This window comes from Colossoma macropomum, unplaced genomic scaffold (genome assembly GCF_904425465.1).
Source record: "Colossoma macropomum unplaced genomic scaffold, Colossoma_macropomum, whole genome shotgun sequence".
Classification (NCBI taxonomy): Eukaryota; Metazoa; Chordata; class Actinopteri; order Characiformes; family Serrasalmidae; genus Colossoma; species Colossoma macropomum.
In genome coordinates, this window is record NW_023494803.1 from 31,794,832 (window position 1) to 31,821,697 (window position 26,866).

Consider the following 26,866-nt stretch of genomic DNA (forward strand, 5'->3'; position numbering starts at 1 on the left):
AGATAACAATGGTGGTCGCTCTGAAGATGATTGTTCTGAATAGACGAAGTTGGTCTGTTGCTGTGCTACCTGATGGAATTGCTGTGAGGAATGAAAAAGTGGTCCGCTGGAGACATCTAGTGGTGCATATAAGTAACAGCATAGAGGAAACAATAAAGAGGGTACCGCTTTCAGCAAAGGGAAATGGGGAAAGTGGGAATTATACTTTACAATGCAAATAAGAAAAAATACACTTGGGGTTATTAATTTTGCTCAGAGAAAATCACAGATTTCTCTTTGATGTGTGTAACGTAATTTACGAGAAGGGCACAAGCTAAATCTCAAATGGCTCCGTACTCCCTATGTAGTGCACTATACAGGGCATGAAATATCAAGTTCTGCAACCAAATGGTGTATTGTGTGTCTAACAGAAGGCTATTTGGCATTTAGCCATAAGCTGTACGATCCCCTATTTAGCATTTAGCGCGCTATTTGGGTCTAGAAGCTGTAGTTTAATGACTTGCACAGTGCACTATATAATGGATAAGGATTCTATACGGAGCCTGTTTACATTTGTGTGACTGTTAATGCTCAAATATAAAAATGTGAAAAATTCCGTTATTTGTACTGCTTGTAATGAATTAGGCTGCTGGCCAATCGTAGCGCAGGTGGGCGGGGAAAAAATACCGCGGTATAAACGTCACATGAATGAAGCAGTCCGCTGTTAGTCTGCCGTTGTTTCTGTCACTGACAGTCGATAGATCACTTCCAGCTTCATCTACACTGAGTTTACAAGTTAATACTGACTTAAGCTGAAGTTGAACTTTTCTGAAAGCCACAGACCGCATACAGCTGTGAAGGGAAGGCAGAAAAATGTGCGACTGTGATAACTCTGAAGATGTGAAAGGAGAGAAAAACGGACCTGTTCCTGTGGAGAGCAACATCTCGACGAGTGAACTTGTAGAAGACTACATAGAGTGCAAGGAAATTTCTCCTGAGAACCCCCAAGAGTGCAGCACCCGTTTGTATAAGAGAAGATGGGCCATAGTCTTCCTCTTCAGCTCCTACTCGCTGTGCAATGCCTTCCAATGGATCCAGTATGGGATCATCAACAACATCTTCATGCACTTCTACAGTGTGAGCTCCTTTGCCATAGACTGGATGTCTATGATCTACATGCTGACTTACATTCCCTTCATATTTCCAGTGACCTGGCTGCTGGACAAGAAGGGGCTGCGAGTTGTGGCTCTGGTGGCCAGCTCCATCAACTGCCTTGGGACCTGGATCAAAGTGGCCAGCGTTAGACCTCACCTCTTCTGGGTGACCATGCTGGGACAGTTTGCCTGCTCCTTCGCTCAGGTCTTCATCCTTGGGATGCCATCCCGAATCGCCTCTGTGTGGTTCGGCTCAGGCGAGGTGTCCACCGCCTGCTCCATTGGAGTGTTTGGTAACCAGGTGAGTAGTTGAGACCCAGAGCCCAAAGGTTAATTGAAATGGGCAGAGGTGAAGCCTAAAGCCATTCTCAACTAAACATGCTGGTGTTAACATTGTCTATTAGCAAATGACTGTGTAGATACTGTGTGCATACTGCAGTTGGGACCATGTGAAAGAGCTTTCTTGTGAGCTGTCTTACCATTTAAATAGGAGCAGTGGAAATTTGGTCACCTTGCTTGGGATTGCAGAGTTAGCAGCAGAAGTGGGCAGAGTAGCTTTGAATCGAGTAAAGGCTTTATTAGGCTCAATTCTTCTCTTTTTTGGATCTTTGTGGTTCAAAAGAAGACGCTATAGCCTGAGAGTGAGAGATCCTATTCCTATTCTTCGAGATATACTTAAGTTTAGTGAAAGTATTAGCATTTCATGGAACTTAGTAAGGTAATTATTTACTTTTTTTTTTTTAGACAGTGAAATGCTCTTTTTTTGCCCAATTAATAGCTTGTTTAGAAATAAACACTGATCAAAAACTTTGTAACATGATTATTCAGAATATGTCTGGAGTACGCTACAGCATCATCTTTCTTTGTGCACACTTTGTGCAGAGCCTGTGCACAGAAAGACAAAGTAAAAAGAACTGTGCTACAGTTCTTAGTATCTCACCAGTATATAACTCTAAGCCTAGTGCACCTTTGACTTTGATTTGACAACAGTAATGTAGAATATGATCAGTTCTTCTGATAGCAGCAATGTCAGTTACATTCACTCAACAGAAAGAGGCTTGCCCCAGAATCCAGAGGCCAAAAGCATGAACTCACCAATCGACTACGGTCTCTTGTATACACAGAGGTGGCTTGTCGTATCCTGGTTTACAAGGCATAAAATGACCAGTCTGTGATATACAGTAAGTTAAAGCTTGGTGGTTCAGGCAAAAAAAAATCCTTCTTATACTAAATGTAGTTGATCACACAAGACATTTTGGTGTTCAAGGTTTACCTCTCTAGTTTTGCAACGAGGCTAATGTAGCTAACAAGTAATAGAATCCTCACGGAAAATGTATATATATTTCACATGTCAAATGTGTGAAAACCGCACGTGTTTACAAGCATACATGTGACGCAAACTGTCCCAGCATGGTCACCCAAAACAGGTGAGGTCTAATGCTGGCCACTTTGATGCTTGTATGCTTGCATCAAATATATGTGAATAATGTGTGATCACAAGTAAAACAAAACACCACGTGATCACACTTTTTCACATGTGAACATGTTTTAAACATGAAATGAAGTGTGCAAAAACCATATGTGTTTATTCATATTTCAAAAACACCTCCTAAATAAAACACAGAGGGAACTATTAACGTTGGTTTCACAAGCACACACACACACACACACACACAGATCTGATAATTAATGAGTCAATTGAAAATTCAAAAACACTATGATTTGGGAGCTTAGTAGTCAGGAGTATTTCATACAGGTTAACATGGAATCATCTAAACAAAGTACCTGTTTAGATAGCTAGCTCCTTAGCTAGCATCTCTATAATAGCACTTACAGTGTGCATACGTATTTAGTAACGCATCATGGGTAAAACTCAGTCAGTGTCAAAGAAAGAAAACTTGCTGTATTACCTACCTTACACACTGTAATAGGATGTCAGGGTTACAGCTCAGACTGTATTAAGCCCTCTCTGGCATCTGATTATTCTAGAGAGGATGTGGCTTTAACTGTATTCCATAGTAAAAGACAAAGTAAGTCATTGCCAGTGATGATATAATAAAGTTTAAAATACTCATTCCCATTGTTAAAAACTTACATCTATTCTATCCATTTAAGTTTTCAGGTTTAGCCATCAGCTTCTAACCTAACCTAAAGAGTCCATTGAAAAATAAAAACAGGGACAGTGCACATGAGATCACATCAAACTGCTAGCTAGATGTGAGCCTAACTTATAGACGCCTTGCAAAAATGAAGGAAAAATTTGTTAGCAGTCATGCAACGTGTTTTGAATGTAAGCAGAGTTTGAGAGGTAAATTCAAAATCTTATCAAAAGATTTGGCGGCACCCGCCTGCGGAAAGCCTGCCCTAGAGGGCATGTCGTAGGGGGACTGTAGGCACTGCATCTCTTTTTCTTCACTGGGATTTTTTCTCTCAATTGCAAGGACACTTCATTGTGTCTTCTCACTTGGAAAAGCATCTAAGAGGGCACTTCATGAGTTTTTTCGTCAGAAATGCACCTGTAGGGGACATCAAGTTTATCCCATTGTGAGGGCACCTAAATGGCACCACATCACATTTTCTCCACTGGAGGGGCATCCATTAGGACACACTTATCCTAACACATTCTCACACATGTAGGGACACCCTTTACAGCACTGCATCACATTTTATCTTTTAGAGGGGCACTTCTCCCTTAGAGGAGCACCTAATTGGGCACTTCATAATGTTTTCTCACCTGTAGGAGTACCCTACAGCACTGCATCCCATTTTCTCCACTGGAAAGGCCACACTTTGGGACACTGTCATGTAGGGACTACATAGAGGGCACTTGTTAACATTACCCTTTTCCCCTGGAAGGGCACCCATAGTGAACATCAAGTTTAGACTATTGAAAGGACACCTTATAGGGCACCGCATAACGTTTTCTCCTCTAGAAGGGCACTCATTAGGACACACCCTCAAATGGTTTTGCTCTAGAGGGCACATCATCATAATTTACTGCATGAAGGAGCACCCTAGAGGGCACTCAATCATTTTTTTCACATGTGAAGGGCAGCCAATAGGGCACTTCCGCTAGTTTTTGCCACTGTAAAGGACACTAACCCTAAACATGGGGGCACTGGGGGTTGGGGGGGGTGGTCGCCCTCCGTTCCTTCCTAACCCCGAGTCTGCCAGTGCTTCATTATGTGATTTCTGACACTGCATGGCATACTGCTACCTACAAAGTTAAGTTCTACTTTTATTGATTTCATTTTGATGCCTATGTGTGCCTACTGAAGGAGCAGCACAGCACCCAGGGCAGTGGGAGGTTAAAAAGCCTTTCCCAAGGGCACAACCAGAAATATCTACTCCTTCCGTTATTGGCACACCCCTCTTACCACTAGGCTACTAGCCATCTCAAAATAAGTGAAGAGATGTTACACAGCAAAAAAACAATAGTAGCAAGCACCTTGAACCCTGAAATTTATCTGTAGCATACTTTTGCCCTTAGAGATGACAGCAGTGGGGAACCCTTAGGATCTTAAAGGCCTTCAAGGCCTAATGATCAAAGAAAAAAAGTCATTTTTAGTTCATTTTTATTTACCTGTTGAATTTAAAATGTAGTTATTCTCTCATTTCATTGCAAGTTTTGGTTGGAAACAAAAGGATTAAATGGAATGGAAAATTATCCAGTCAGTTCAACAGCAGTTCTGTGGCAGGTGTGTTTCTTGAAATAGTTACTGTAAAACTGCTGCAAATTTATGCTAAAATGTCTTTTGTGTAATGTGTTTTACAAACGTCACAATCTAAAATTTCTTAAGGGCACTAGCAGAAATAGACATTTATTAGAATTATTATTCTGTGTTTTTGATATTTATGGTCCAAACTGAAGCCCTAATTCTAATAGCCGTGGTTGACCACTGGATAACAGCATGTCATACAGTGTCAGAAACCAGTCATATATGTGAGATTACTTAACAACTCGATGTAGTTTGAGGAAAGTGTGTGACAATTCAGGCATATGGTTTGCATGATGCTAACTTGGTGGCTTGAAGATTCCATTACTGGTTAGCTACATTAGCTTCATAGCTCCAGTGCAAAACAAAAGAAGAACACTTTTGTAATTTTAATTCAAACCTGATAATTATGATTATATAAAGAAGATGGTTAGATCAAGGCCTGTACTGAATCTGTGGGTTTGTTGTAAGTGTGCTGTGCCATATTAGTACATGTGGGCCACTTGGTGCCATAGTAGTGCTATACTACAGCACTAAATACTTTTCCTTTACCAGTGACTCAGTGATCTGAGTAACCCTCACAGGCCCTGCATCCCAGAAGGCCAGTTTGTCAGCACTGTTCATTTTCTCATCTCCTTGTCTCCTCATGACCCAGAAATGTTTGCTAATCGGCCCTGTCAAGTACTGTTCCAGTAGCCCAGGAGAAGAGTGGAGGAAGCTAAAAATCCCATCAAATATCTCCTTTGGCAAGGGTGTGTTGAAGGGTACTTCTTCCTTTGCTGAAGAGAACTATATCGAGTGACATTCATGCATGCCAGTTACATGGAAAAGCTGTCCAGTTTCTGTGTAAGGGACACATTTCCTTTCCTTATAAGAAACTGAGCAACGTCTACAGACACTTTTTAGCCTAGATGTCAATGCTGAGTTACTAATTAAAATCCTGAATAAATATTAGGCTGTAGGTTGGACTAGTTTATGTGTCTCTGTCTGCTTGATAGCCTACTTCTGTTTGGCTATGAGTCAGGTTAGATTTACATCATGTCAAAACACATTTAATGAGTCACTGCATTTATCTGTGGCATAGATGCCCCATAGATGCCCCATAGATGCCACATAGGTCCTCCCAGTGTGAGTCAAGCATTCTGTCAGTGTGCTGAAAGCAGAGCTTTCAACAGTTCATACAACAGGTTGTGGACTGCACAGTTTCTTGTTTTTTCCTGCTCTGATATTCCCAACTCTGCCAATTTATGCCTTTGGTGAATTAGCTGAAGAGAACTGCATTAGGTCTGTTGAATTAGATGAAACACTGAACTGGACAGCTCTGTGGTCGTCCACTACTGCAGATATTCCTTTCATTTAACATGTCTGTGATAAAAAGTCACTGCTCTCAAAATGGTTTCTCACTTTCAACATACAAAATACTGTATTCTGTTCAAATGGATACTGTATGCAATAGTAAAATATTGGAAACGAAGATTTATAAGTGCTGCCTACAGTACTTTGCAAAATACTAAGACCTCCCTTTCACTTAGCTAATTTTCTGTCAAAACAGCAACTAAATGCAAATTATTAATGTTATAAAATTTTCAAGGTCATAAAAAAGCAGAACACATATGGAATTACATGGAAGCCACAACAACTAAACAACTAAATTCAGTATCAGTTTCTTTCAATATTTTACATGTCCACCCTGTCTCTTTATTACAGCTTTCGTTTGTTTAGGGGGACTTGCTTTCAGTTTTTTAAAGAAATCTGCAGGGATATTTTTCCACAACTCCAAAGTCTCTGCTTCTCATCAGTCCATAAAATCTTACTCCACATCTTAGAGTTTAGGTGGTGCAAATTTCTTTTTTGTCTCCTTTTCTCAGTAAAGGCTTCTGGACAGCTACACATCCTTTTAGACACATAGTGCTGAATTTTTTCTCACACTGGAGGGACAGGATGGACTGCCACACCTATAGAGTTTTTTCTGTTCTAATGCTAAAGTGGAGCTTGATTTTCTCCTCCCTCTTTTTTGCTATTTGCAAGGCAGTTAATGTGTGTTTGTGTTGTTACTTGTGTAAATGTCAGTGTCTCTTTTAAGGGGAACATAGTGCCCATGACTTTGGGAACAGCTTTTGTTATGAGGACACAGCTGTAAATCTTTGGTTTTAAGATTGGAATGATAGAAGAGTTAAAGTGGCAGTATGGTGCACAAAAGTAAAGGGTGGTCTCTGATTCTTGCACAGTACTGTACCTCAGGTTACATATTGCATTCTATACTATGTTGAAATACTGTCCAACATTTTTTCCAAGGTTTGTTTTGAGATGGACAGTATTTCAATTTAATATAGCTAAGATATTTATATTACTGGGCACAGCAAGAACCCCTGTTGACAAGAACCTGCAGCACATAGATACACATAGATACTCTTTACATAACCCAGTGTGTTTACATAACCCAGTACATATTCACTCTTTGTGAACTAGCACTGAGAAGATCAACAAACGAAGAGGTCACATTCTTACCATACAGAAAATATTCAATAGCAGATCAGCCTCAAATGTGACAAGTACCACTAAGTGAAATATGTTGCTCTTCTCTGTAATGAACATTAGTCCATATGTCTATAATCTATTTGGATATGACTGTGTAGATCACACAGAGAATCGGAATGTGAAATCAAGAGATTTCTAATGATGTGTGTTCAAGATACCCTTTTTGATTTCTCACTTATCATGGACACAATGGAACAATGATAGTTTACTTGTTTCATTTGTTTTACTTGTCCTTAGGCCAAGTTAATGGGATTAGTGCATAAACAAGCACTTTTCAGCTGCTCTTGCACCTCCAGACAAACTTAACTCTAATACATGTGAAACCTGGAAACTTCTTAAAATTGAGGACATTAAATGTTAGTTCTGAAGGTCAAAACGCAGTGGGAGATATCGAAGACAAACAGAAAGCAAAGCAACATCTTGCAAAGAAGCAGAAGAAAACCATTTGAGAACTGCCTGCCAAATTACAAAGGAGCATTGTTTAGTTGTGTCAGACATTTATGTAGTTATTCAGCTGCTTTTGCAGTGAAATGTCACAGGACCAAAGCCATTAGAGTGAAATACAGGTGCATTAAGTAGGCTCCAGCATAGAGCTAGAGCTGGAGCTGCAGGGTGAAGTGGGCATGAGATGACCAGACTTTGAATTGAGTAGAGTTGTTAGCAGTGAGGAGGAGGAGGTGAATACAGTGGATAAACTCAAAGACTCCAGGAGGCTGAAGCCTCTAGAAAGACTAAAGTTTCCAAAAGGCTTAAGGCTTCCAAAATCTAAAGGCTCTTCAAGTCCAGCGGTTAAAGATTCCAGAGGGCAGAGGAGAAAAGCACAGTTGACCGTGGCTGTGCCAGCACAGTGAGCTCACAGCCTGCCTACCAGCTGCCAGGCTGTGGGGACGGCCATGCCAGGGCAGAAGAGACTGGGGTGGAGTCTGTATCCTTCTGGCAGGACAAAAACCAGGTGGGGACTTAAATGGGGGCAGAAGGTTCTCCTTGCCTGGCAGCATTCAAGGTGACCTAGAGGTCAGGTCATCAGACACAGTAATGTTGGTTCCTCTGGTGCAGACCAGGTTCTACAAGCGTTGTTGGAGTTCAGCATGTATTCCATGAGACATCGGACATAGTGGTGGTTGGATCTGCCTTTAATTGTATTGGAGCTTGGTTCAAGACAAGCACAGCCCACCCCAGGCATGTTCCCTGTCACCTTTTCTGGAAATGTTTGTGTGCTCTGTAGCTTCAGCATACGTTCCTGGCATGACCTCCTGCTTAGACTCAATACGGTCTGCTAAGAATGTAGTGTCCACTGCCTGCTCCATTGTAGTTCTTGGAAACCAGGTGTGTCCATGTTTGTTTTTTGTACTTATTTAATGTTCTCTCATCCAGTAGTGTTGTTTCTTTTTATTAGGGTATCCCTGGGGGTGCACACAGTTGTTAGAGTAGGGGGACAGTACATGAAGTGCTCCGTATTTCTAGCACATAGTGTTGCAGACTGTGATAAGAGCATTGGGATGTTTTGAAAATAAAGCTATTAAAAATAAAGCAAGGATGTCACACTGTCGGTCTCACTGAAACTTTGACCTATTGTTGCTTTCTGATAGGCAGATTTGTTGTTGCCAATTTTATATTTTAGGAAAGATGGTTTGTTGCCTGTGCAATCACAAGATGAGTGTCCCAGTCCTGCTTTCTAGATGGTTTGGCCCAGTGTTTGCCTGGACATTGTTAGAATCTGGCGATTGAACACCTAAAACAAGTGGAACCAAAGAGAACCCGATATCACCTCAGAACATTTTTGGGGTGTTTATTCTGATTGATAGCTACACAATCACCATGATACAGTTCAGGCAATAGTTATTAACAGACTTTTGACTAAGAGAAAGAGGTCAATCATGTTGTCACTTAACACACACTCAGATATGAAATATAATGTAGATCAACATGAAGTCTATGAATTTAATATTTGCAAATTAAGAACCATTTATTTACAACATATTTAAGGTTCTTATTTTAATATATATATAAGACATTTTTCAATTTCTCTGTTCCTGTATGTCATTCCAGTAATTAACTTTCTTAATGTTAACCCCTTAATAAGCGGGTCCAATGTTTTATTACACACGTTTATACCCATAAGAGCTCCATTAGTCTGCATTGAAGTCCCTGTAGTTACTGAATATTAAGCCTTTGTATGAAATAAACCGGAATTGTTAAGGGGTTAAAAAGTGGTTCATAAAAGAGTTCATAAACTAGTTTTATGTCACAAATAGCTTTTTTTCTTTGTGAAGAGTTTTCAAAATTATTTAGCCATTCAGTGATAATACGTTTTAAAAAGTGCTCCAGCACCCAGAGGTCTACCTTGGACACTTTAGCTCCAATCCTAATTGACCCCATCTGATCCATCTAATTATTAGTTGCAGAAGTTCTTGATTAGCTGAAGGAGGTGTATTAAATTTGGTTGGAGGTAAAACGTGATGAAAGTTGGATCTCCTGGAGGAAGACTGGTCTCCACTGCATAAAAAGAACAGATACCTTTTTGCTTGATAACAAACATCTATACATACTCATACTGTCAGTCTGTCTATCTTCACTCACTGGGGAGCATGTCCGCTCACCTCTTGCCTTTCTTTTACCTTTTTGAATGTCAGGCTTTCTTCCTGTCGCGATGGTTTGCCCAATAAGAGCATCTGCCAGGTCACTCTGATAGAAGTATACCCTTAAACTCTCTAAAGTCAGCAGATCCAGTCATACATTCCTCACTTTTGTAACCTTATACCAGATATAGTAATTTTATGGTAATTACTATATAATTCTGCGTAGTTCATGTGTAATAAACTTTTAATTATTGTATAATAAGTCTATTCACGCATTGGTGGCATTCTTGCACAATATAGGAGATGCTTCTATTAATGTAAACAACGTTCAGCTAACGTTAAGAGAAATGGGGGAATATATTCTGTACATATCACATAAATGACGTGATCTGCACTTTCTGAATCTCTTTGACTTGTTAAGTGTGAGTAGTCATGTAAACACCCAAGCTAGTGGGTATATGTGGTGCGAAGTTCAATTTACTATTATATTAATTATCTGCTGGCATCTCTTTCAGCAGATGATATCTATATCTATTTCTTCTGTTAAATTGGATGTTAATTCTTATTAAAAAACACAATAATTTTGCTGTTAATTCTTTTATGTTGTAGGATGTTTTCTTGTGCCAGTACCATTTTGTGCCAGTACCAGTCTATTATTTTTGTTGAACAGAGTGTCGTGTAAAGTGTGTGGAGAGGTGTGGGTTAAATCAGTTGTTAACACTGTCCTTTTCATGACCCTTTCTGCCCCAGCTTGGTATTGCCATTGGGTTCTTGGTGCCTCCGATTCTTGTGCCCAATGTGGAAGACATGGATGAACTGGCCTACCACATCAGCATCATGTTCTATATCACAGCTGGAGTGGCCACACTCATCTTCATACTGGTTATCATCGGTAAGATAATTTAGACCTTAGTTTGGGTTTCCCTGCATGTCCAGTTATAGAACAAAACTCTGAACAAATAATCCTCAAAACATAAGCCATGTTACATATTCCAGTCATTTTAACTATAAGAGAACTAAGGATATGCACATAAATCTGTTTTATTATACCAAATATTAATGGAGTTTTTAAATATAGTTTTTCAAGTATATCATGATATCAAATGATATTTAAATTAGCATTAATGAAGTTAACAGGTTAACATCAATAAAGTTTGCAACCAGTGTACTGCTATTCTGTGCTACGAGAATGTCTTAAAAACCTGACGGAGTTTGTGTTAATTGAAAACCAAAACTGTCAGAAATTAAAATTATACTGTGATGTAAATGTTTGGCCATACCGATGACTACTGTTTGGCATGATGTTTTTAGAAGCTCTGTGTTTACATGAGCTTGTTTGTCCCACAGTTCTGCAGTGACAGAATGCAGGTTCCAAAGTCTTTGTAACTACACCATTGCCACCTCATCATACTGCATACCAGACATAGTGACTCAGAGAAAGTGATCATAGACTATTAGTTTATGAGCAGAGGTCATGTATCATCTAGTTACACAGCAAGACAGAAAATATTTGTTTTCTGTGCTGAAGATTTGTTTGATTGCTAATGGTCTATTAGTATCATGTGTTAATCTGTCGTTGATTGCCACGTTGCATATGTGATGGTTGTACAATATCATATTTCCAGTGACTTATCTGTGTCAGGTATGATTATGATTGTGACTCATTATGTTTTATGGACATTTTGTTCTGAATGGGTTGTGAAGGGGTTGTGTGCCTTTTTTATCTGTTTCAGCCAGATCATGAGTGTTTATGTTTTTGTCTGTGGGTGGTAAAAGCCGCAAGCTTGTTAAAGTGTAAAGGGGAACGACAGGCAAGAGAGATCCTTCTTGCAGTAGCTTTGCTTATCTTATCTCTCCAGTCATCTGGGGTGAGCTCAGGCATGCCCTGTCTGTATTCACGGCTTAATTGTGCCCTCAGAAAAAGAAAAAAACACCCTGGAGACTCAGATAGCTGTGTGTTCTTGTCACCACTTTGTGTACAAATGTTCAAATACCCAATAAACAGTCATTTCTCTTTGCCAGTGGTGATCGTTGGAATTATATTTTAATAATATTGACTGTATATGTACACTTTCACTTTCACATTAATTTCATACTTACCATCAGCGTTCTAGGGAAACCTTGTTGCAACCTGCTGTTGGATGAATAGGTGTATATGTGTAAATGTGTTGGCTTTCCTGACGTCACAAAAGCAATGAATTGAAAGCAGGCTTGTTCTTGTAGCTAAGTTTTCGTATATGGACTGTACATGCTGAGGAGTGAATAGAAAAGTTTATCCGTGTTCACATACTACATAAAAGTTTTTTTTTTCAAATAAGGAAAACAAATAGAAGTGAATATAAATACAGTTTTTGTTTTTATAAATCTAAATTAATATCTTGGTTAGAAGAATCATGGTGTTCTTAAAACTATTTATCTAGGCAATAAGTGTGTTTTTCAGTAGAACCACAACCTTAACACAACATTAAAATAAATACAAATGAGCATAACAAGATTTTTTTTGTTCTCAAAAAAGTTATTATTATCTTGATTAGAAGATTACAGTTAGAAGAACACAGGTTTGGTTCCTGAGTTCTCTGTGCACTCCAGCCATTGCATGGATTTGTTCAATTTCATCAGCAACATGCCTGACTTCATTTAAAGAATAATTGATTAGATAAACTAGTTATTGGACTGTAACTGTAAATACTGGACTTCACTAATTCACAATGTTTATCTGTTTGTTTGTTTTTATTCTAATGTCTGTAAGAAATGTTTAATGCCTAGATAAATAGCTTTCCATATCATTTTCTTAGATGCCTAAGTCTTTTGCACAGTAGTGTATATTAATGTAAAGATTTGTATTGGTCCATTAGTCATAAAATGTTCTGTGTTTTAGTTTTCCAGGAGAAGCCAGACGTCCCTCCCTCTCAGGCCCAGGCAGCGATGAGAAATATGTCCCCACAAGAATACTCTTACCTGGCCTCTATTAGGAGGCTCCTCCACAACAAACCTTTTGTCCTGCTCATCATCACCTATGGTAGGCCTCACACACTTGAAAGACGACTGTGTAATCAAATATCCATCCAGTGTTGTTCCAATCATTATATTCACGCTCGTGATAAAGGATAAAGAACCAAAACAGTAGATATTGTTGTGAATATTCTATAAAGAAATATCACAAATGATCAATATTGTCCTTTGCCCAAATTAATTTTACTGAAACTTCTCGATTACGAACCTGGGAGAAATTTTCACTTCTGCCTCACTTTTCGAAGGTGTGAATGTTCAGACGGAATGTATGAATCTCCATTTTAACAAATTTTCATAGATCATGTTTTTTATTGTGCTTTCCGGTTAACTTAATGAGATACAGGTAACTTACAAAATTAAACTTTAATTTTTTTTTTAATTGAAATTTTGTTTTTTGGCAAAAGCATGACCCCAATAGCCATTTGATGTTTCAGAGTTTAACAAAGCCACAAACTGGATACGAGTTTCTTTTAAGTGCAACATTTAACATTCTTTAACATAAAACAAGCCCATTAATGGGCAATTTTTAACATCTACAAGATAATACCTCAGAAAATCCTAAGACTGAATCTCAAATGGCTCACTGCTCCCAGTATAGTGCTCTATATGAATTATGAAATTTTGGCTTTTACAACCACATATTGCAGTTTATGTTCAGTATGGATTTGTGCACATATGGCTGAATCCAGAGTAGTTCCTTATTAGACATACTGTGTGCTGTTTAGATGCAGTAGCCAGAACAGCACTGGCATTTAACCATTTCTGCTGTAAAACGTGAACTTGCAATGCCTTGACAATGGACAGTAACTGCTTTTGTGACAAAGCATATTAAGGGGTCAGAATGCGCTATACATAAAGAGTAACTCACAACTGTCAGCTCATTTTTTTAAAGGATGGCATTTATCCGTTTTTGCAAATGAACTTTCATATATAGTCACAACCAAGCATGCTTTTCAGAGATATGTTTACATAAGTGAAGATTTTCACCCTAAGGTTAAGGCCTTTCCTGTTATCATCAAAAAGCAGAAGTGATACAACCCATGACCTTGACTGCAAGCTGATGTATTCAAAAATACTCATTCTAAGAGAATTTATCAAAACATTAGCTCATATAGGCTTTTGACTTTCTCTGACTTACCAGAGCATACTGTTCTGGTTCAAGGCCTTAATTGTTGATCACAAAAACAGTCAGGACAGACTCAGCCTGTCAGAAAATAATGGTTACCTATGAACGGTGTAATAGAGTTTAAATCACCAATCACCACAACATTCTCTAGATGATTTTTATGGCCAATTCCTGTTTCTTTATTTAATTTTCATTACCAATTTTTAAACCCGAAGCTCACACTATATGGGCTAAATGAACATAAATGAAAAAGAAACATAGCAGCACATTTCCAGTAGCCAAGGTTGTAATGCAAACAATATTATTTTCTCCTTAATGGGCCAAACTGGCATTTCAAAGTCTTGAATGAAAAATCCTATTTAAATAACATGAATCAAAAAAGTGCTCCATCAAATGTAAGATGCAACTGGCTATTTAGCACACTGAGTCATGCAGGTGTAGGGGTAGTAGCAGCATTCAAGCACAGCACAAGTGCACTTACATTGCACAGATTCATCCAATTTCAAAGCGCTATATTTTTACAACATGAGGTGCCTAGGAACCAATCACATACCAATTGAAAGAGGGGGTCATAGAGTGTCTGACTGTCACCAGAAGATGGCTCCCTTCAGTCTGCGAGGAGATGGTCAACCCCTGAGCAGAAAGCGTATTGCGTTCTCCACTTCAATAAGAGTGAATTCGTCATAACTGTGCCACATGATTTTTGTCGGCAGTGAACCTCCAACAGCTCAGAGTGTTCGTCGTCAGTTCCGCAACACTGGATGATCTCCGAAATTGCGTTGAAAGAGTACAGTGACACCCAACACGCTCAATTGAGTATGGGATGAATTTGACTATGGCGTTGATGTTGTCTGTACAGCCGGAGGAGGTTCATATTGAGCACTTGTAAAATTACATAATAAAAGTTATGCTCACTTAAACCATTTACAATTTACTGCATTGATCTGTAATGATTTACAAGTGAAATAAATCAGTTTGAAATCAGATGAATCTTTTTAAATCACCTTGTATATTATATTATCATAATTTTGTCTTTCAGTTTACTTACTTCTGGCAGTATTTGTGTTGATGTATTTTATTAATCAGGAAATTATTTAAATGCACACATCTAAATTGAGTAAGTGCATTACTGTTTTTACTTACTCAGTGTACAGTGTGCTTAGATCTATGAACAATTAAAAAATCCACAAAACTTTGTAGCCATTCATTTTGTTATGTAATCCTGACACCCAGTATCCCTGGCTAGAGGCAACTGTTAGTCTTCTCAGGCTGACTCAGAGGCTTAAAGCTTTACTATGACTAATTCCATTAAACTGCACTAGCCACACTTACTGAGCTGAATGTTTTTCTACATACCTAGTATGGTATGCTTAAGCATGGCACAAATCATAAGAGACTGCAAGAGGATGTGGCCCCTTAAAATGTAATTTTAGAACATTTTAAAAGATGAATTCCAACTCAATATTTCATTGCTGCACTAAAAACATGTATATCCAAACAGGTAACTATACATGAGAAGGCAGGTTGTAATGTGAGTCAACATAACAAGATTTTATTCAAAGTAATTCTAGATTATTTCTATTGGCCCATTCATTATAAAATGTTCACACAGTATAAGGCTGCAGGCTGCTGCTGCACTCAAATTATCTAGAAAAATATAAAATACATACATGGTTTTAACATGACAGCAGTGAATTGTGTATTGTTTTCAACCTACATGCAGAATTAAGGAATCTACACTATATAAAAACAACTAAGTAGCAACAAGGATTATTGCTTACAGTGACAGCGCCTTCATGATGACACTCAATGAATAAGTGTAGAAACACACTTTTCCTCTGTGTTGTGTTTGAAATTGTGGGCATTGTTTGTGTGCAAAGACGAAAGTCCTCTGCTGCAGTGGTTTTGTGAGATTTAATGTTGATTTTGGATTCCAGAGGTCAGAAATCAGTTTGAGTTGACTGTTAACATGGACTAGATCAGCACATGCCATGTTTTACTGTTATTAAATGAACTTGGAGCTTGAATATATTGTATTATTAGGAATGATAATAACTGTCATTATGCTTTTACTTTAGAGATTTGTGTATAATTGATGATGTAATGCATACTAATCCAGTACACTGATCGCTGATTGTGAATGAAGAAAGCCTCTAAATTGCTTTTTATTTTTGTAGGATTAAATGTTGGATGTTTCTATGCTGTTTCCACTCTGCTGAACCGGATGATCATTGATCACTATCCTGTGAGTCACTACCAATCTTATCTAATCCACCCCTCTGATTACCTCGTAGGCCACATTCTCTAGAGGAGTTACAAGAGTTTTGAAACATGTCTCATCATCCTTAGTTATGCATCCCCATCGGCAGTGTCTCTGCTTAGGTCCAGTGGGTACTTTAAGGAATAATATTACATTATGATCAGTCTTCTTTTCACTCTGTCACTGTGAGGTTGTGAGAAGGTGGGAGTATAATAAGTTGCTAAGAATGCTATATAGGATGCTGAATTCCTTGTTGCTCGGCCACTGTCCTTCCCCAGTCTTTTGGTTTGGGTCACTGAGAGTGTTCTATAACTTTCTAGAGATGAGTTACGATGAATTGTTACTCAGATGAAATGTCACTGTTCATCACTTTCACATGTTCAAAAAGGGTCTACAAATCTTTTTTTGAAATTGCATTAGACCTATTAAGGAAATGGAAGCACTGATCCATACAAATGTCTTTTTAAACTGAGTTGAGATAGACTTACATAATGTCATAGATTCTCAGTCAAATGGTCAGTTTTTCTGTCTTAACAGTGTCTAATATATTTCAATTAGGCTCAGTTTGTAGCATCAAAGCAAGACAAGACACTCTGGCTTTGAACCAGCAATTAGTAATCACATAGACATTGACAGTAATACACACTCGAAAAAGCAAATCACTCTATGAACTTCAATTTTGTCACACATTCTGTCAAATAGAGTCAGTGTACTTAAACTTTGTTACCTCAGCATAAAGTTCAATTGCTAGAACAAACTTGAAGCATTTCAGTGCTATATATTTGGATTTCGTTGAAATTTAATTTGATTCTTTGGATCAAAATAGACAGTTTCTTTTACAACTTCATTTTTATTTGTTAGTGTGTTTTCATCTTTTAAATTTGCAGTTACAGATATTGTAAAGTAGAAACGTTCCGAATAGACAGTTTTTACTCACAGAAATTTAATTTTTGTCCATTTTATGTAAACCAGTTATTTAAAGAGAACACAATTCGTTTATTTAATGTCAGTATATTTTCAGTTTATAAGTCAAACAACCCTGTTAATTTTTTTGAGTGCAAAACTGTATTTCATAGGACACAAATAAAAAGCTAATATAAGACAAAGCTTTGGTCAGGATTAGTTTCGAGATTAGAATTGCATGGTTTTCAGACAAATGCTTTGTAGATTATTGGATGCTTACTGTAACAGCATTGATTAGACAATAGTTAAAACTGTTAACACAATCCTGCTATACTACAACAAACTGTCTATCATAACTTCTTCTTCCTCTCCCAGGGGGAAGAGGTGAATGCTGGAAGAATTGGTTTAACTATCGTCGTTGCTGGTATGGTGGGCTCCCTCATCTGTGGAATCTGGTTGGACAAAACTAAGACCTATAAGTATGCCTCATGTTACTGTGACTTTAAACTTCACATTTAACTGTGCAGTTTTTTTGCAAAACACAAACCTAATCCTTTGGGTAAGGTGCTAGTAATCCAGGTGACTGGGCCATTATTCAAACAAAACATCCCATGCCCCTTTTGCAAGCTGTGAAGTGCCATGGGAACTAAACCCAGGGCTGCTGACAGTGTACTGGCTTGGTTTAGAGATCAGAGGGACACTTCCAGGAAGTTTGTTCTGTCTCAAGATGTCGCTGAAGGCTTTATGCCAGCTGCAACATGTGTAGTGGTCTGTTACTCACATGTTGAAGTGGATTTGAGTAGTGATCTGTGCCAATGCCATCTGCATCCACAGCTGCACCGTCCCTGTAGTGGGCTTTTTGCTTGGTTTTCTTCCAACATCTGTTATCTTCCCAAAGTCATGTTGTGTCTCCACACCGACCAAAATCTACAAAGTTAATGCAGTTAATACTCTTTTTCTGACAAAATGAACCTACTGTTCCTTTTAATCCCTTTGAGATTGAGAGGATTTGGCTAAACAATAACTACTGCATGCTTTACAATTCCATTCCACATACCTCACATGTTCTAACTTTGAAAGGATTAAAAGCACGGGCAACTGAGTGTTTCTTACCAGATTCTTTGGGCTATTAACATATTTCACCGAAGCCTATTTATAAATTTGCATGGTCTGTTTTGTAATCTTTCCAGTACCAGTCCATTTATATGTACAATTAATAGCATTGAGTCTGTTGTGATTAGTCTATGAATTAAAGGACATATATTAACTGAAATATTCAGTTTTATCACATGCATTTAACATCGTTGTTGATTAATTTTGTCCAGTACACAGTCAAATGCAAAAGTTTGACCACCCCTGCTCCATTGAAAGTTAGTTGATTTTCTAAGTGAAAACAAGTACACATCCTCTGCAACAGGAGTGTCCAATCTTATCTGCAAAGGGCCAGTGCGGCTGCAGGTTTTCACTCCAAACAAGCTGGAGCACACCTGATACTACTTGTTTAATCAGTTGGTCTTAGTCTTCAATCATTTCATCAGGTGACCTCCTGCTTTGTTGGAGTGGACACCCCTGCTCTACAATGAAATTTGACATTTTTGTGCACACTTTCGATATATTTGTTGAATTGAACAAAAACATAAAAATGTGCCAAAATTTTGCACAAGCCATATTTTATGTTTTATTTTTTCCCAATATGTTATATTCAACAGTTATTGTGCATCAAAATGTGCAGAAGTGTGTTCTGGATGTGGATGATAACTTATGTTCACTTAGAAAATCAGCAAAACGTGTCATTTGACCAGGGGCAACCAAACACTCAGCTGTACTCCGTGTGCCTTCTCCTTAGTGTGGTGAAGCAGTGGGAGAGAATCCACAGTGTTGTCCTAATGGTCGTACTCTCACTGAGCGTGTCCTATCTCCCTTCCAGCAACAGGCCAGTCCCAGAGAATTACCTCTGTAGAGGAAGCAGGGACTATGAAGCTATTTGGAGGAATGAATTGTCGTGATAGATGCAGCTCAGCTTTTGCAAACTGACAAGCTTTATATATATTCACAACTCATCTCTTGAGTAATTCAACTGTAAGAAAGTTTTGAAAGGAGACTTCCTTTAGTGTCTTAAATGACAAATCTTGGTGCCCAACCACTTAGCATGGTGTTTCATTGTTATTTTTCCATTAAGCAGTTTCTTCCTTCTTATTATGTTTTACGATGTGATCAAAATTGTTTACTTATCACATTAATTTATCTGCCTAACTAATCTCTGAATCATTATCGCATGTAGCAGTTTTTCTCAGATATATCAATCCCAATAAAAACCTGAGCCATCAGTTAAAACAGCCTGCTATTGCATACATTACATGAGCACATACAATTCAGACTGTCATGATCAGAACTGAATTTCTTGTCTTATAAGTCTAAACTGAGCCTGAGGCCATTCCAACAGCAGCAGTGAAGTGGGACATTTTCTTACGCGTGGTTGTCCACCGCAGTGCTACTTCATAATACGCTGTTTGTTTAAATGGAGCCAGGCCCATGAAAGAAGTTGTTCAGGAATCTTGTTTTTCCTGTGAGAATGGTCGTGAATTTGATCTATGTATGACAACTGTGGGAGTGGGAAAACAATGGGGTTGGAAGTATAAGTAGAGAATACTGCACTTTGCAGTAAGCATAATGGTACAACTGAGATGTTTTGTGATATTTAATGTTTAATCTGGATCATCCTTAGTAAATCTTAAGCATCATTGTGACATAATGACATTTAATGGCACCACACATTAATGGGCCCATGCAATGGAAAACCAAATTTTCCTCATTTTTTTTTAAATGAAGAGTTTGATTTATCATGTTAACATCCCGCCCACCCCCATTTTGAATTAATTGATTTTGTGGTATCACAAAAACCAATGCATTTACATACCTACTTATTCAGTCTGCAGCAGTTTAGCTCTGCCTATTTGAACTGAAATTTTAGGGAGTGTTTCAGCCCGGCCTGCTTTATGAATGATGCATAATATAGGTCAGCCAATCAGAACAGAGGAAGTTACCATATATCAGTCCTAAAGGCACAACCTGTTTAATTCTGAGAGATAAAGAGAGATTGGAAATGGTCATGTGAAAATGAATTGTGACTGTTTTTAATGCATATTCACAGAGATAAAAATAAAGAGAAGAAACATGTAAGATATGGGCCCTTTAACAGCGCCGACCTCAGTACAGTGGACTAAAAAAAAGTTTGTTTTTTGTTTTGTTTTTTTTTTTGGAAAACCAACATATTCAAGGTTTTAAGAATTCTATAATTCACTCTTTTCCCCTCCAGGCAGACCACGCTTGCTGTGTATCTTCTGACCTTCGTGGGCATGCTGGTGTACGCCTTTACCCTCAACTTGGGCCATCTTTGGATAGTCTTCATTACAGCAGCTGCTCTAGGGTAAAAGCTATAACATTATTTGTTACAAAACATTGCTACATTAGCTGAGTGTAAAGTGCAAAGACCACCAGCTCAAAATGAGACACTGTCAATAGTTTCCAAATTCTAGTTAAGGTTTGCTGGATTCAGTAGAAAATGAAAGGAGGGAGTGTTGACTGTTTAGGTTTGTTGAGGTAATAAAGTTCATTTGTGTGGGCGTAGCAAGCCTAAAGTCAGACTAATGTACGTAAGCAGACTTTGCATTTGACACGGAGGTAAATTTTGAGGCTTGCCACAGTGATGTAGGCTGGGAGAATGTACAGTCTCATTCCTGATTTATGTCCAGCTTATATTCTTCTTCAGATCAAGGTGTCAAAGAGTCATAGTCGTGAAAAGTTTGCAAAAGCATGCAAACTGTAAAATTTAGAGCAGTGCGAAGATTTAGTGGTCATGGCTTTTTTGACGCATTTATTGTACACAATTGCCCTTTAATTTCACTAAAATATATTTGTGTACTTACACATCTTTTTATCTTTTGGCCTCAGATTTTTCATGACTGGCTACCTGCCGCTGGGCTTTGAGTTTGCAGTGGAGCTCACGTACCCAGAGTCAGAGGGAACATCCTCCGGCCTACTCAACTGTTCAGCACAGGTACAATGAGAACTGACCAAACCTCTTTGTTGCCTGAATGGTCTCTTTTGAAATAAAAGGAATAAAAGCAGTTAAAAAGTCTGAATGTCATACGACTGCTACTTCTAATATCCCTTCCAAACAGTGGTGCTCTGTCACTGTACAGCAGAACACAGCATGGTCCTGGAGTATCCCCTGATCTAAACATTTAGTATCTTCCTTATCTAACACACCTGTTTCAACTCACAAAGGGCTTATTAATTAGATGAATAGTTGGATTAGGTGTGTAAGGAGCAGGGAAAACACTAAAACATGCGCTCCAGGACAAGACTTAGAAACCACTGACCTACAGGAAGGTATGTAGCCTTATATAAAAAGAGTTGGTTGTGTAGAATTAAAATATTTATAGAGAATATAGCAAAATAGTTCACAGTGTTTAGGTTAGGGTATAGAAAACCTTTTAGCCATTCTTTCACTGTCTGAAAAAAGGATACTGTACAGGTACAATATAAATGCATCAATTTAAGGTATAAAACAATCATTAAGAGGGAATTCCAGTGAATGTTCAAAATGTGTGGATAATTCAGTTGATGAGATTCAAACGAAATCATTCAGAGTGGTTTGATGTGAAATGGTTCATTGTAGAGAAACTTACCCTCTCAGATCTCTTTACAGTAGAGGTGTTCGGAGTCATAGCCATTTTATTTGCTGTCCAAAATGACCAGTGAATTTACATGTGTCTCCTAATTCTAGTTTTATATGTAATGTCAATCATGGTAAAATAAAAAAATGCCCTGCATGTACCTCTCCACCATGAATGCATTTAAAAATATATATTTTAGGCCAAAACCATAATAATGTCTCAAGCATCAGGCAACATATTCATAACCTTTTTATGTAATAACTCTGTGAGGAAGCTTTTAGAGGCATTAAACTCTCATGATGGCTCGGTAAGTTTTTCCAGAGTGGAGCATTTCACATCAAACCACTTTGAATTATTTTGTTTACATCTTAATTATGCTGAAATTTTGGAATTCCCATTTAAGGCCCAATTATATACCTTATATACCGCTGTTGTTGGAGGAAAACCTTGTATCTCCAAAATGGTAAGGAGAAGGAAAAAAAATACTTTACTTTTAATGTGAGTCAATGGAACCAGACTTTTTTCCAAGTCATTTTGGGTCATTTTTTTAGTCCATTCATCATGAAATTTACATACAATGTAAAGGGTAAAAGGCATTTTCAAATTATGTCAAAAACTGAAAAATGGAGATACAAGGTTTTCTTCCAACGACAGCGATTTGTTACATTTACTTTCCCTGGACAAAATAAAATAAAAGGCCTAGAGTCAGAAAAAGGTGTGTGGAGACAATGCAACTTAAATATAATTGCAGCAGAATGTGGTACATTTATGTCCCCTAACTAAAGATACTGACCCCAGTGACCCCAGTGGCAATTTAGTACCTTTTTTCTGAGTGTTCATATATCTTAACAATTTGTGATAAGGCTGTATTAGACACTTAAAAACCTGTGCAGGAACCTCAAATGTTTGAACTGGGATGTGTTGTGTTCTGTTTGATATGACCTTATCAAAAATGAATCATTAACAAGAACATTTAAAATTGTTGGTCCAAAGGTACTTAATTGTCTCACTGGATAGATCTGAGAACTATTCTCAGACATAAACATTTTTGGTGGCAAATGGGGAATGTGCCCCAAATACATGGCTGCATTTACTTTGATGGATTATGCAGAGCTTGTTAGAGAGTGAGAAGAAACGAGAGCAGAAGAGAGAGAAAGTAGGCGAGGATGGCATGCGAATGAGAGATTTTACAGCTCTCGTGAAATGTGTGCATTGGGGTGGAAGGGTGGAAGAAGAAAGGAGCATGTAGATTGATACTTTCTTAGCTCATGTACGTGGGACACAGTCACTGAGACAGAGGAAGATAGGTGTCTGCAAGTAGGTATGAATTTAACCCCAGCCATTTTCCATTTTAATCTTTCAGGTATTTGGAATCATATTCACAATCTGTCAAGGCAAGATCATTGACTACTATGGCACACTAGCTGGCAACATCTTTCTCTGCGTTTTCCTCTTTTTAGGGACCATTATGACAGGTAGGAGGACCTCTTTATGCTAAAAATTTACCATTGCAGGCACCACTTCTCATGCAAATACAACATGACATTAGAAATGGTCAAACAATGTCACATATACTTGTGACTGTGATGTAGTAATGTCACATTACTAGCATGAATCTAACATACTAGACCAGTGTCACCCACACTGACATTGCATGATGTTGGGTAATGGGTGTGTATTGGTGGATATTGCCCTCTAGTGGCTGATCAAAAGTATAAAAAAACAGTAAAAGAAAAAGTAGACCAGCACGTATGTTTTGTGTTTTTCTGTATTGCACACTGATCTCACAAAGCAGACAGATTAATATTTCTGGACTGTGTTACTGACAACACCATACCTTCTTCTTCATAGCTTTTATTAAAGCAGATTTGCGGCGGCAGAAGGCTAACCAGCTGGCTGTGAGAGAAGCAGTAGCAGTAAGTGTCTGTTTTAGTTGTACCATTTCAGCTTGAGCTCTTAAATCATAACTCCAAACAGCTCAGGCAACTAAATGCTGGTTTCTTCTTTTTGCTCCACTGGGCATGTAGTATGTTTTGTGTGTGTGAATGCATGAGTAGACATCTGAGGCTCTCTGACGTTCTTCCACTCTCTACGTGACCATTTAATTCAGTTCACACTGAGATGCATGAAATGAGATGAATGAAATAACTAATTTGCATCTTAAGTATTAAATATTTACAAAACTTTCTTTAAAAAGATGGTTCTTCAGGAGTTCTTTACTAAAGGGAATGGTTCTATTTAAAACCATGGGTTCTTATTGAATCATTTCTTGCTTAAATGGTTCTTTGCATGGTGAAATGATTCTTCAGATTGATGGAGAATGTGTATATGGTTCTATATAACACTAAAAAGGGTTCTTCTATTGTTATAATGTCAAGCTTGTAACAATAGAATAACCCCTTTTGTGCTATATACAATCTATTGGATAAAACACTGTGCTTTGCTGTTTGTTCAGAAGGACTCAGGATGTCAGGATGGAGGATTATCTTTACCACTGAAAGAAGCCAAGGTCTAGGAGTGGTCTTGAAGTTTTCCTGAGCAACTCTCTCTCACTTAACGCACATCTGCTTCCAAGACATACATGGAAAAGGGAGACTCATCATAACCACGCTCAAAGAAAGGTGCTTCCCTTTGTGAGTTTTATGATACCAATTCAGTATTTGCAAAAGGATTGCATTTTGTCTGAACGCATTCAAACAACTGCAAGAAAAATGGCCTGAAGATAAAGCTGTTGAGTCGTTGGAGAGCCAGTGCAGTTAGGTGAAAGTCGTATTATTCACTGAAGATACATATGCAAAACATAAAACACAGCTGGAAAGACTGCTGGACAGTTGCAATCTTTAAAATGTGAATATTTCCCTAAAAAGCACAATCATTATGCTTCTAATAATGAATAGCTATAGCACTCTAAAATTGAGTGTACTAAAACCCTAATTCATTTATGGAATTTAATGGATTTACTTTATTTATTAATGTATTTATACAGTGAATTAGATACTAACTATGCTGATCATGCACTTTAAATTTTAAAATTATTTACCCTCTTTTCATATTGTATTTTTTATTCCTAAGAATTACAACACTTTATCCATCCTAATAACTGCTTTTCATGTGAGCAATATTGAGATTTCTTTCCTTTCCTGTCCTTATATTTTACTAATTCTATGAGTACCTGACCTAAATCTTAATCTTAAAGGTTTTAATGTGTGTTTTAAAGTGTGTTGTATGTTTAGAAGGTGTGAGATAAATGTATATATGTATAGATATATCTTTGGTTGTCTTGTTGAAAGGGAATGAAATGACTGAGCTGACTAAGTGGCTCAATACATTTTTTATTATGACTTCTCATTAGGGATCACTGAGGAGGCACCTCTGAGCGTTGTTGATGTGATGGTTTGTTTGATGCTATGCATCGAAGCACTATCTCTGAGCCAAGAAAATATACATATTCTGCTTTTACTGTAATTTGAGAATTGCTGTACAATATTGTGAGGCTATTTTTGTTTTTGTAAAGGCAATTCTTTACTTAGACTTACCCATAAACTCTTGAAAGATGACTGAAAGTGAATACAAGGCTTTTGGCAAAACTGGAGGTTGAATGATCTGGCTCACTGGTACCATACACAGCATATACATTGATCAGGCATAACATTATGACCACCTCCTTGTATCTACGCTCATTGTCCATTTTATAAGCTCCACTTACTATATAGGTGCACTTTGTAGTTCTACAATTACAGATTGTAGTCCATCTGTTTCTCTGCATACTTTGTTAGCCCCCTTTTACCCTGTTCTTCATTGGTCAGGACCCCCACGGACCCTCACAGAGCAAGTACTATTTGGGTGGTGGATCATTCTCAGCACTGCAGTAACACTGACGTGGTGGGAGTGTGTTAGTGTGTGTTGCACTGATACGAGTGGATCAGACACAGCAGTGCTGCTGTTTTTAAACACTGTGTCCACTTAATGTCCACTCTATTACCTTGTTGGTCCACCTTGTAAATGTAAAGTCAGAGACAGCAGCTCATGTGTGTCAGCATAGATTATGTTGGTCTCTAGACCTTCATCAGTGGTCACAGGACGCTGCCCACAGGAGGCTGTTTGCTGGATATTTTTGGTTGGTGGACTATTCTTAGTCCAGCAGTGACACTGAGGTGTTTAAAAACTCCAGCAGCACTGCTGTGTCTGATCCACACACACATACTAACACACCACCACCACATCAGTGTTACTGCAGTGCTGAGAATGATCCACCACCCAAATAGTACCTGCTCTGTGAGGGTCCATGGGGGTCTTGACCACTGAAGAACAGGGTAAAAAGCATGCAGAGAGCCAGATGGACTACAGTCTGTATTGGTAGAACTACAAAGTGCACCTATATAGTAAGTAAGTATATATATATATATATGTATGTATACATATCTACAAACACACCTTCTCATTAATAAATTCAGCTACCTTGAGCTGCATATGGGCCTAAGGTCACCATGCCCAATGCCAAGCATCAGCTAAAGGGGAATAGAGCCCCCCCCAGCATTGAGCATGGAGCAGTGGAACTGCGTTCTCTGGAGTGATGGATTACCTTCAAATACCTTTGGGATGAGCTGGAGTGTCATTTGTTATCCAGAAGTAATCATACAACATCAGCACTTGATCCCATTAATGCCCTTAATTCAATCACATTATATCACGGTAACATTACAGCATCTAGGGTAAAGCCTTCCTAGAAGAGTAAAGGGGGTATATATGTATATAGTGTATATATGAGAAAACCCATGGCAACAGTCGGCTGACACTAGAGGCCCTATAAGATTGATAAAATTTGGAAACTATGATTTGCTGTCTGAAGGCTAGTAATTTTTATGTAATACATTTAATGTATTTAGAACTTCTTAGAAGTCTTTAAACTGACTTTTTATT

General features: G+C 38.1%; 1 protein-coding gene across 2 annotated transcripts; it reads left to right on the top strand.

Moving 5' to 3' along the window:
* The first annotated feature begins 719 nt into the window (after positions 1-719).
* Positions 720-25,719, top strand: flvcr2a (FLVCR heme transporter 2a). 2 transcript variants are annotated; one of them, XR_005008532.1, is made up of 11 exons: positions 720-1,434; positions 10,717-10,858; positions 12,845-12,985; positions 16,282-16,349; positions 17,643-17,746; positions 20,584-20,694; positions 21,219-21,324; positions 23,310-23,421; positions 23,798-23,862; positions 24,402-24,567; positions 25,299-25,719. XR_005008532.1 is itself a non-coding variant. In XM_036593162.1 (10 exons), the coding sequence occupies exons 1-10, from the start codon at positions 853-855 to the stop codon at positions 24,459-24,461; spliced, it is 1,491 nt and encodes a 496-aa protein (XP_036449055.1). In that variant the 5' UTR covers positions 720-852; the 3' UTR covers positions 24,462-25,719. The 2 variants fall into 2 exon arrangements, 1 of the variants encoding a protein (XP_036449055.1); XM_036593162.1 differs by having other exon boundaries at positions 24,402-25,719.
* Positions 25,720-26,866: the final 1,147 nt, after the last annotated feature.